Below are 12,160 nucleotides of genomic sequence, written 5' to 3' on the forward strand. Positions count from 1 at the left end.
TGCTTTTATCTCCACAAAAATCCCTCTGGAGCAATAGAGAGCACCCAGGAGACTCATTCACATTTCCTCCAATTGGTGTTTCAGCGATTAGTTATGCCTGCCGTGGTACCTACTGGATTGGCTGCCAGCTATAGAGAAAAAAGAATCACCAAATGCACTGCTTTGGGAGATGCAACTGGGCCACATCTTCAAATATTGTTCATGCCTCATTCAAAAACTCTTCCTTCTTCTGGGTCAAATGGCTCAAAGCATTGTTATTATTAAGGATTGGAAAAAATTCAGGAACCGACGTCTACATACTTTCCCTATATTGTTTGCATTTTAGAATTGCATTCCCTTGAGTTTAGTGCTTTGCAAGCAAAAAGTTGGTCAAGTCATCAGTAGATAGAGTATTGTAGAAGTAAATTATTGTAATTGTACTTTTTGTTTTTGTATTTCTCAGAGATTTTTGGAGAATAACAGCATCATTGCTTGTTACAATGAACTGATTCAAATAGAACATGGTGAGGTGCGATCACAGTTCAAATTACGGTATGTAAGCATATTTGTTACCATTCATCTCCTGGGTTAGTAGAAGAAGCAGAGTCCTAGTATTATACTGAAATAAATCTGCCCAGAAGTTTGGCAGAACAAGAAAGATGGAAACTAATCAAGGAGAGAACCAACCTAGAACCAAGTTAAAACAAGTAATCGGTGCAATGACTTGCCTCCAAAAGTTGTGGATGCTCCAACACTGCAGGCTCTTAAGAAGAGATTGGACAATCATTTGTTTGAAATGGTATAGGCAGTTGAACTAAAAGACCTACAAGTTCCCTTCAAACACTCTTATTCTGTTATTATCATTGATGCTGGGTATTTTTATCTATTAAGAATAGCTTTTCTGACTTTTGAATTGTAGGCTTATCATTGTTCAAATGAACATAGTCTAAAAAAATGGAAGCTCAAATATCTAATTGCCTGTATTTCAGGAATAATTTACCAGATAAATTTTGCATGAGGATTTTTTTCTTTATCCAAGAGTCTCTCAGGACTCATCTATACTAGCAGTTCCCAACCTTTGCAACTTGGTGGCCCGGCTGGGGGGAGAGACGGGAACCAGGCCATGTGAGTGGTGGGATGGCACATGCATGCACAGCTCCACTCACACAAGAGAAAAGAGAAGCCTCTGGGGCACAGTTTTGCACTCCGTCAGGCTTCTCTGCACCAAAAGCTTTTGCAAAGGGATAGAAGGCCTGAAGCAGAGTAAAATCACTCCTCTGAAGCCTTTTGTCCTTTTGCAAAAGCTTTTGGAGCAGGCGGCAGCCTGGCTGTGGGGGGGAAGAGGGGAACCAGGCCGCACCAGTGGTGTGCCAGCACACATGCGTGCACTCGCAGCTCACCTCTCACACATCTCAGTTCTGAATAGGCCACAGCTGGGGCCCAGGGTTTGGGGACCCCTGATCTATACTATAGTACTTCCCATACCCATGCATCCTCTTTATCTGCAAATCAAGCAATTTCTTAATGACTAGAACTACTCTTTAAAAATAACCAACAACTCAGTAGACATCAGATTAATGTTGCAGAGAATGGCTGGGACTAAAATTTTTTTATGCTGTTTGATGGATTGTATTTAGTTTATGGTTTTAGCTTGTTTATTTAGGTATTAAGCCTATACAGAGATTTGCCTATTTTTGTAAATGTATTTATTTGAAAAATCAGTAGAAATATTTGCCTCTGTGAACAGCACCAAATGTCAGTTGGTACAATCTCAGGAAGACACAAAAAGATATTTCGACTATCTGCAACTTGTATGTTGTGGGTTGCCTTCTCCCGCTTTACTAAGTAGACCTCTAAACTTCCCTAATCCGGACATTTTCCTCACAAATGCCACTTAGGGTTAGGTTGCAAAGGAAGACTGAACACCGGATCTTCACCCTCATGCAAGTTGTAAATTATGACATAAATAAAAACATGCATATTTAATATGTCTGAGGAAACATCTGGAAAAAATTGTGTTGAGTCCATGTCTTTCTGATTTCTTTCCTCCCCCAAATAAAAGTTATAATTTTATTTGGGAAGTGGGATCTATTTATATTTCTGTAATAGTAATAGTATATCATTCATATATTGACATTAATATTGCATAATTTAATAGAAAACTAATATATTCTAAAAAGTATATTTTTAGAGGAAGATGATGTATTTCCATGAATGCATAGGAATTAATCAGTTATAGCATCCTGAATTGTTCAATCATACATTCTAACAATCTCTCTTTATTGATTAATTATAGGGCTTGTAATTCGGTATTCACTGCTCTAGAGCACTGTCATGAAGCAATAGAAATAACTAGCGAAGATCATATCATTCAGGTATGGAAAAAAGCACAACTCTCTTTAAAAAATTTGTTTATCTGTATCACTTTAAACTAATAAAGGAAAGAATGACCATTGTAATATAGGCACATAAGTAGGAATTCTGTTTAGATACTATTTGTCTAAGGAGGTAACATGCAAAGTTTTCTGTATTTTATTTTGGAACCCTTTTCTATTGGTGCATTTGCACTGAGTGAATACAAAGCAAAGCCTTTCTGTTTAGGTATTTGCTAGGAAGTTTTCCTACACTTGGGATTGTACAAACAGAATATGAAATTTATCAAAATTTGATTTTAAACTTTCTGTACTTGCTTATAAACTTCATTTCATTTTTTTTAACAGTATGTTAACCCAGCATTTGAACAGATGATGGGCTATCAGAAGGGAGAGTTAATAGGGAAAGAACTTACAGAGCTTCCAAAATGTGACAAAAACCATGCGGATCTGTTGGATACAATCAACACCTGCATCAAAAGAGGAAACGTGAGTGATAAATTACCCTATCCTTTTTGCATTCTTTAATAGAATTTTTTAATTACAATCTGAATATGAAAACTCACTGTGATGTGGATTCTCCTTTACTGGAGAATATTAGGCAGAGACTGGATAGTTATTCGCCATGGATGCTTTAACTCAAATCACAAGATTGGTCTCAGTGCTGTCCATGGCCCCTTTCATCTCTATGATTCTCTGTATGTGTGGTACAGTATGAATATGACATGCTGCATGAAAGCATCAGAAGGCCACCTGACTGGGAAAGACTAGATGGCAACTTTGAGGATTTCAGATAGAGAAGGACTGCAACAGACTTTATTATTTTTAATAAGGCAAATCGACTACTTTTTTGACTATGGCTTCACTTGACTTGTTTAGGAATGGCAAGGTGTTTATTATGCACGAAGAAAATCAGGCGATAATATCCAACAGCATGTTAAGATAACTCCTGTGACAGGCCAAGGAGGGTAAGTGTGTTAATGAAAAAGTGCATTGACCATAAGTGATGTGTATCAAATTTGTTTATTTATCATATTTGTAGGTGATAAGATTGCCTCTAGACACGGTCTGTTGACACGGTTTCTCTTTTTTTTCAAATCCAACTAGAGTTAAGTAGCACCTATCATATAGGTTGCATTTCTGCACTTTTAAGTTGACAAAATAACTAAATCTGAGTAATATTATCTTTGGATTTTCATTCAGTTACTCACTCACACATTCATTTAAGGTGGAAATCAGAGTAGATGTACAGTAGGGGGCTCCTATTACTTTCTCTACCCTTAAATCCCTGCACTGAAGGGGTTGAAATAATTTAATTCTGTTCTTCTACTTCGCATCTTGCTAGGTGGTCTAAGTAGCAGAATTCAGATAACAAATGTTGCCATCCATGATGTAGCTTGTTAGTTTTCTCTTCTGTTTCCTGTAAAAAGAAAATTAAATGTTGCTCTTAAGAATACTTAATACTTAAATTAAAGTAAATGCTTAATACTTAACTTAAATATTTAAAGTATCCAGGTACTTTGGTGAAATATGATAACTGTGAATTCTAGTCGCTGCCCATCTATAAATTTATAAAAGATTAAACTTGATAATGTAAAAGAATTCCATCAATGGAATGTCCAATACCTTTTGTTAAATTAAAGTGACAGTTGGAAATTAAGGATTTGATTATCTCAGGCATATTACAAACTTTATACAAATTAAATACCATTTATCTCATTCACTGAGGTGATGGAAATTTCTGTTGCAGCCTTACACAGAGTTTTGTTAATATTAGTTGATCTACATGTACAGGATTCTGCTGGAAGATCATCTTGTGTTTTTGATCCCTTTTTTCCTCACCAATATTAGTGTGTGCCAATTATAATTTATGAGTATTTTATAGAATGACCTCAATAATTGCCATAAGTAATAAATAAATAAATTGAAATAAACTAATTGGAATTAGAATTTTTGTTTTATAGTAGAGAGCAAGTAATTAGTCACCAATAAACACTGCATTTAATAATAGTGGCTTATTTTTATATTCATAGAAAAATTCGACATTTTGTGTCTATCAGAAAACTGTGTTGCAGCAATGATACCGGTAGCAACAAACAGGTAGGATTTTCCCTTTGTACAATTGTTTGTCACTTTCTTATTAACAACTGGATGTTTCCAAAGTCTTAAATTATATATCATTTAAAATATAAATGTCAAATCACATTATCATAAATGTATCTTGTGACAGTCAACTTTTGGTGCTTGATAAGATGATATGCATTTATTTTAGAGGCCTCTCCTATGTCTTATCATATACAGCTAATGAGGATATTCAAATTTCTCTGTTTTGAACCAGATTTTGTAGTTGAAATTTATGGTATTTCAAAATATACTGTTACAGTCATTCAGATCCAATATAATGAGGAGGTAACTATACAGAGATAACAGCTTGGTCAAGTTTCTAACAGATGGTATATGATGTAAGCATAAGCAAACTATACAGTAGATATGGGAAACTTTTAGCCTCCAACAATAATTTAACTTTCTCTTTGACATCTCAGCAAGAAAGCTGGTACAAGACAAAATCAATTCCCTGAGCACCTCAAAGTTGCAGCTGTCTGAAAAATTATTTTTGGTGGCCTTCAACTGTTTCTGATTAAGAAAGTTAAGGGATATTCACTGCTAACCAAGCTTTGTGTGGTGATAATAATGTATGGCAGATCTGTATCTTGCTATTAGGATGAAGCTTATATGTCTCTTTTGTGTTTCCTTTTTCATATAACACAAGACTTACAGGACACATCATGATGAAAACTGTGCAGGAGACCAGTTTCAATCAGGTTAGAAAATAGCCTTTCTATTATTTGAAGAATCAGAACCAGTCTTACTACTAGGCTGAAGGATGCTTTATATATTATGGCACTTATGTAGAGGCAGTTGATTCTGGAGTGGAAGTTCCGCCTGTGAAATCTGGAAGTAATTTAAACTCTTCACATAGCAAATTAGGAGCTATTACTCTTTAGCAGACTGCTTCTATTATACAGTATATTCTACTATATATTCTATTTTCAGTACATGTATTTTTCAGTAGACTGAAAAATATAATTTTCAACATATGCGATAAAGTGGAAGAATGTTTCATTAAAATAAATTGTGACATAATATTGCAAGAAAATAGAATATAGAATTAAGAGATTGACATTTATAGATTATGCTTGTATAGCATAGGCCCAGGCTATTTGGAGGAAACCTTTCTCTTGTTGTTTCTGCCAACCTCACTGGATCTAGTACAGAGGGCCTGTGCTGGGTCTCTTCTATGCCATCTCACTGGACACTGGAATCATGCCTTCTCATTGGCTGTACCTGCTCTATGGAACAGCATCTCCCTCCCCTCAAGATTTGGATGACCCCAATCTTTTTAGCCTTTCAGATTGGGCCAGGGTGGAGATGAGCTCTGCTAGTATGGATGTTTTATTGTTGATTGTTTATTGGGTATCAAGGAGGTGATGTTGGGGGGGGGGATTTTTGTTTTTAATCCTATAAATTGTGTAAAATCACTTGTATGAAATGGATGACTATAAGAATGCTATAAATGCATACATACATACATATATACAGTACATAGATATTATGGCTAAATACCACTTATTTGGAAAGAAGATACTGTAAAATAATGCATGTATAAATTCATGAGCTTAATGTATTCCTGGTTATTCTCTAATAGGTTTTTTTAACAACATATTATCTTTAAATCAAATCAGGTTTAGCATATAATAAGACAGTAATAAAAATTGGCTTTGAAACTAGGAAATTAAAGAATTTGGTTTCTTTGTTTTCTGTTATCCTTCCCTATTTAATTGAGGAAGGGTTTATTTTTAAATTTCTGATCTGTAGTTGGGAGGCAATTTAAAAATCAGTATTTTAATATAGGGAGAAAAAGTGACTGTGAAAATAAATCCTGCTCCTTTTTAAATCCTTTCCTTTAACATTTATAGACTCTCACTCCTTCAGATGCAAGAACAGAAGGAAAGAATCCATTGATGTTAAATCAATAACTTCTCAAAGTAGTGATGGTAAGAAATGAAATATGCAGGAGATATTATTCAGAGTCCTATGTTAAAAGGAAATGAAATTGATGATTTAAGTGATTGGCATTTGATTTAATATTTTATTATAATCTTTTCCCAACTATCTGGGCTATTAAATAGCATAGACATGTCAAACTCGCGATATCACGTGACGTCGCGCAACGTATCGGGACAGTTTTGCCATTGCCGGCAATGGGGTGGGCGCGGCTTCCAGATGACGCGTCTGGCCCACTGGCCAACAGTTTGACACCCCCAGATAGCAGAAAGTATAAGTTTGAACAATGGAAAAATAGGCAGTTTCTTACTTTTTAATCATACAGATAGTCATCATGTACTGACCACAATTAGGACTCACAATTCTGTTGCTAATGCAAAGTGAAATGTCATGTTACCATGCCTGATCTATGACATTCAGCTGTTGTCCTTAAATGAATCATCCATGGTCATAAGGTGAGTTATCACATGACTGCGACTTGTGAATTCTTGCTGACTTCACTGACTTTGCTTCTGGGAAGCTGGCAGTGAAGGTTACAAATGACAATCACATGACCACAGGATGCTGTAACTATCATAAACATGTGTTGGTTGCCAAATGCCCATATTGCAATCACATGACCAAAAGATGCTGCAATAGCCCCATAAATCTCTTTTTTCAACACTGTCATAACAGTCACTAAACCAGCAATCAATAGGTGAGGACTACCTGTATATGCAACATAAACGTAAGAACATACTATTTGGAACAATTTAATTTAAAATAATACAGTTTATAAGAAAGTAGCCTTTTTAAAGTTTTCAAATAGCCTTTTTAAAAAGCCTAATTCTTTTCTGTTTAATGCAGCACCAAGTTTACAGAATCATCAATATTCATCTATAGCAAGAATCCATTCCATGACAATAGAAGCTCCAATTACAAAGGTATGAGGCAAAGTCTTTCTGATGTCATTTTATACATCAATAATCCTTTGCAAAAAAAAAAAAAAGCACATCTATTCTTATTGTATTTATTGAAATATCAATTCATATCACACAGAGATGTTGGGATTTAGTATAAATACGAGTTTCTATTTATGAATGGTTGGTTGTTTTGCACAAAGTCAATATAGTGAATTTTTAAAATATGCAATTATATTTTAATTTAATTGATTGAAGAATTGGTTAATCATTTTAAAAGCCAACTACTTTATTCGATTCATAGTTCTTTTACATGATAACTCAATATTGCATACAGATTTTATAAATACATTGGATTGAAAGCAATAATGGCTTTATTATTTCTTTTCCATTTGTAATCCTACAGGTTATTAATATAATCAATTCGGCTCAAGAGAATAGTCCTGTGACTGTAGCAGATGCTTTGGATAGAGTGTTGGAAATCTTACGAACAACAGAACTTTATTCTCCGCAGCTAGGAACCAAAGATGATGACCCTCATACTAGCAATCTTGTTGGAGGTCTGATGACTGTGAGTAAAGAGACATAAATCACACCATCAGTTTCACTAGTAAAATCAGCGGCTGGAATCCAGGCTCACGTGAACAGGTTGTCATCATCAAGGATCCATTTGCTGTACATATGCTGTACAAATTAAAAACATGCTAAAAAGAAATTTATAAAAGCAAACAGCTGTGGTCATTGCAGGAGAAACAGTTCTAGATTCTTGGCCATAAGGAGAAGAGAATGTCATGAGAGACCTCTTCTAGACTGATTATAAGAACAGCATTTCATGAAACCCATAAGCTGAGATTTGTGATGAAAATTCTATAAACCCACATCTTACTTTTATGAATGCTGGAAAGTATGGTAGAACACATTAGTTATCTTCTCATTTTTCATTGAAAACTCGGTACCTTCTTTGATAGACCTTGAAGAAATAAAACAGTATATATTAAATATTAGATAGGAATTAGATTGCACTGCATTTTCAGTGATCTTTTTTCAGATTATGTAGAATATTAATATAGACATATAGCCACTTTTATGATTATTTTTAACATTTATATTCCTATAGATCTATTAGCAATGTTATCTTCTGTTTAAAAATAATATGTATAATAAACTGCATTTATTGAAATATAATTTCATCTTTTTTCTCTTAGTGTATGGAAACCTTTTCTTTTTTTTTCATTATTTCAGGATGGCTTGAAAAAACTGTCAGGAAATGAGTATTTATTTTCTAAAAGTAAGTTTATATGTTAAACTCTCTTTTTCTGTTCATTCATATCAATATTGCATAAAAATTGCTTTTACTGAAAAATCAGAAATACAAAACTCTGATATCTTAATTTGTTTCATTAATTGTCCATTGAATTTGGTGCATAAAGAGTTTAGATGTAATAAGTTTTCACACAACATTTGGAAAGATAAGTTTATCCCTTTTTATTACCCCCAACTATTTGCAGTGTAGTAAATAGAAAACATTCATTAAACTTGTTCTGCTGTAATACAAAAAATAACAAAATAATAGAATTGGAAGGGACCATGGAGGTTTTCTAGTCCAACCCTCTGCTCAAACAAAAGGCCCTATACCATTCTGGATGAATGGCTGTCCAATTTCTTCTTTAAAACCTCCAGTGAAGGAGCATTCACAACTTCTGAAGGCAAGCCTTTCCACTGGTTAATTGTTTTCATTGTCAGGATTTCTTTCCTTAGTTCTAGATAGGTTCTCTCCTTGATCAGTTTCCTTCCATTGCTTCTTGTTCTGCCTACTGGTGCTTTGGAAAATAGGTTTATCTCCTTTTCTTTGTGGCAGCCCCTCAAATATTGAAAGACTGCTATCATGTCAACCCAGTCCTTCTTTTCACCAATTAGGTATACCCAATCCCTGCAACCATTCCTCATATGTTTTATCTTCCAGCCCCTAATCATCTTTGATCTTTGTTGCTTTTCTCTGCTCTCTTTCCAGAGCCTCAACTTTTCAGATTCATTCTGTCTCCTTCCCCCCCCCTTTCTCTCTCTCTCAAAAAAAAAAAAAAGAACGCTTGCAGCATTTAATCAAAACAAGTTCATTTTAAACCTTCTTAATTTAAACTGTTGGCAAGCTTTTTGGCTTTAATTATAGATGGGATAATTTATTATTTGCCTGCATATAAATGGGAAGTTGAACAACTGGCCTTGTGGTGCAACTGGAACAATCTTGAACAGACCACACTCAAAACTGTAGAGATGATAGTAGATTTTAGGAGAAGCCCTCCTATTCTACCACCTCTTACAATACTAGACAATACAGTGTCAACAATAGAGACCTTGAAGTTTCTAGGTTCTATAATATCTCAAGACTTAAAATGGACATCTAACATCAAAAATGTCATCAAAGGAGCACAACAAAGAATGTTCTTCTTGTGCCTACTCAAAAAGCTCAGACTGCCCAAGGAGCTGCTGATACAGTTCTGCAAAGAAATTATTGAGTCTGTCATTTTCACCTCTATAACTGTCTGGTTTGGCACTGCAACTAAACAGGACAGGCACAAGCTTCAATGGATAGTTAGGACTGAAGAAAAAACTATTGCTACCAGCCTGTCTTCCATTGAGGACCTGTATACTGCATGAGCAAGAAAGAGGGCTGTGAAAATATCTACAGACCCCTCACATCTTGGACATAAACTGTTTCAACGTCTTCCCTAACTAGACACAAGGAGAGTTTTTTCCCCATGCCATCATTCTGCTAAACAACTAATTCCCACAACACTCTCTGTGCCCTAGGATGTCAAACCATGTAGTAGGGCCGTATTACTATTATCTTCTCATCTTTCCTATTACCTATTCCTTAGTATCGTATGACTATAACTTTGTTGTTTGTACCTTATGATTTATGTTGATTGCTTTCATTAATAGCCTATAATGATTGTGTTAATTGCTTTTATTTAATATCCTATGACTATCACTGAGTGTTGTATCTTATGACTTATGATTATTGTATTTTATGATTATGATCATGGTTATCACTTGTTGCTTTCTTGTACACTGAGAGCTTATTCACCAGAGACAAATTCCTTGTGTGTCCAATCACACTTGGCCAATAAAGAATTCTATTCTATTCCATTCTATTCTATTTTAAATCCTAAATTGTTCCTTTAGTCTTATCTTTGATCTAGGATGGAGAATCGCTCACTAGGTGGCTTGATTACTCTTCTGCATCAACTATCCCTCTTTAACTTTGAAATAATTGTCTTTTGAATGTGTTTAAGAAAGGGAGGGTTTTTGCAGACTTTGCTGCAGCTGTGAGCTTGCTGTCTTTTCTGTAACCCTTGACCCTCAGACTCACAATAAGCCTGCAGAACCTTTTCAGATCTTGTGGGTCTACTCATAAGGAGCAGACTTTGACAGCATACATGGGCAATCTCCCAGCTTCTCCTTATCTGGAGAGGTGCCATTGATTAGGGCTTAATGCCATGTTGCTGGTCTTTGCTGCAGCATTATTTCATCTGTTCACAAAGGTGTATCAATCTGCCATTTTTCCCCACCTGCTAAACCAAATAAATAAGCAAACCAAAAGTGGGATTTTGACTGTGTACTTTTGGTTGCTATCTTAGTTTTTTCACCCTCTCTCTTCTGACTCTATTTTTAACATGCGTAGAGAGCAGAATAATGGACATAACTAAGGATTGAAATGCAGATTGGGTAGAGAGAAGAAACCAAATTCATGATAGATCATTAAAGATCAAGTTTAGCAAGAACAGAGAACAATACTCTTGCTTGGGTGCAGTGGGGAGCACAAAGCCAAAGAGGAAGAATGTATAGAACTAGGAAAGGGAAGAATAAAACACACAGGAATGTAGAAGAAGCTAAAGGCCTGTCTCAGAGTCCTGTGCCTCACCAGCAGATTCTCTATTACATACATTTCCATGATGTAGAATCTACTCTCAGCTTTAATCCAGTAAAGGAGTAGTGTATATATTTAAGTCATTTCCTATGTATACAAAACTGATTGAATATTCCTACAAATACTGTGTTTGCATCATAATGTGCAAACTTTATTATTGTTTTATTAAATAGAATGCTTGCATCTTCTGATGGCCTTAGACTCCCTCTTCCAGAACTACACGTTATTACTTGTACCTAGCTGGCTTTTGCAAAAGCAACACTGGTATCTGTATCAGCAGCATTGAAAAGTATCAAAGGGGTTGTGGATTTTATATTTTCACATGTTGAAACACACTTCCAAGTTCATAATCGAACTTTTGAAATGACTTACGAAATGTGATAGCACTAAAGTGTTCAGTACTGATAGGCCTCAGCCACTCCATAAGATGGAGAAGAAAGGAGGGCAAAATTAGGCAAGGTCAGTGCAGGAATCTCTCCAAGCCTAGAACGTATCTTGCCCCGGTGTCTTTTCAGAGTACCTTCTTTTCATCAGCAAATGGCTAAGATGATGCAACATGGAATATAACAATACAAGAAGGTAAGGCACTTCTTTCCAGCAGCCCCATTTTACATCCATGTCTTCCCAAAGGCATGGGGCTTCTCCATGTTTAAACTTGCTAGCATCTCTAGCTTAGCCTTGAGATTCTCTTTTTATTAATGGCTCTTCAATTGGGCACATGTTGACAGAATCATAACCTGCCTGTTCCCCATTTATGCAGATATGAATCAGAGCCAATCAGTGCCAATCATCATCAGTGATGCTCCGCCCTGCATTGGACACTTATTGGATAATGAAGAGAGCTGGGACTTCAACATTTTTGAGCTGGAAGCTGTTACAAATAAAAGGCAAGCTTTATATCTGTGCTCATTAGATGG

At 35.5% G+C, this 12,160-nt stretch overlaps 2 protein-coding genes across 8 annotated transcripts in view; one reads left to right on the forward strand and one right to left on the reverse strand.

Annotated features, from left to right (window-relative positions):
- The window catches only part of PDE8B (phosphodiesterase 8B), a 49,103-nt gene that overhangs the window by 26,259 nt on the left and 10,684 nt on the right, over positions 1 to 12,160 (forward strand). For all 3 annotated transcript variants that reach the window (XM_039352803.1, XM_039352804.1, XM_039352805.1), the window contains exons 6-16: positions 443 to 531; positions 2,276 to 2,354; positions 2,700 to 2,840; positions 3,231 to 3,319; positions 4,385 to 4,451; positions 5,122 to 5,173; positions 6,329 to 6,406; positions 7,263 to 7,339; positions 7,722 to 7,886; positions 8,558 to 8,603; positions 12,004 to 12,130. In XM_039352803.1, coding sequence (XP_039208737.1) covers positions 443 to 531; positions 2,276 to 2,354; positions 2,700 to 2,840; positions 3,231 to 3,319; positions 4,385 to 4,451; positions 5,122 to 5,173; positions 6,329 to 6,406; positions 7,263 to 7,339; positions 7,722 to 7,886; positions 8,558 to 8,603; positions 12,004 to 12,130 — 1,010 coding nt within the window. The remainder of the gene's footprint in view (positions 1 to 442; positions 532 to 2,275; positions 2,355 to 2,699; positions 2,841 to 3,230; positions 3,320 to 4,384; positions 4,452 to 5,121; positions 5,174 to 6,328; positions 6,407 to 7,262; positions 7,340 to 7,721; positions 7,887 to 8,557; positions 8,604 to 12,003; positions 12,131 to 12,160) is intronic.
- The window catches only part of WDR41 (WD repeat domain 41), a 50,036-nt gene continuing 41,502 nt past the window's right edge, over positions 3,627 to 12,160 (reverse strand). For 4 of the 5 annotated variants that reach the window (XM_039352813.1, XM_039352810.1, XM_039352812.1 and 1 more), the window contains exons 15-16: positions 8,202 to 8,285; positions 3,628 to 3,771 (exon numbers count right to left, since the gene is read on the reverse strand). In XM_039352813.1, coding sequence (XP_039208747.1) covers positions 8,204 to 8,285 — 82 coding nt within the window. In that variant the 3' untranslated portion in view covers positions 3,628 to 3,771; positions 8,202 to 8,203. Of the gene's footprint in view, positions 3,772 to 8,201; positions 8,286 to 12,160 lie in introns of all 5 variants that reach the window. The other variant, XM_039352806.1, reaches the window with a different exon arrangement.

The sequence above is a fragment of the Crotalus tigris genome, unplaced genomic scaffold, assembly GCF_016545835.1.
Source record: "Crotalus tigris isolate CLP2741 ecotype Arizona unplaced genomic scaffold, ASM1654583v1 scf7180000018484.1034840, whole genome shotgun sequence".
NCBI lineage: Eukaryota > Metazoa > Chordata > Lepidosauria > Squamata > Viperidae > Crotalus > Crotalus tigris.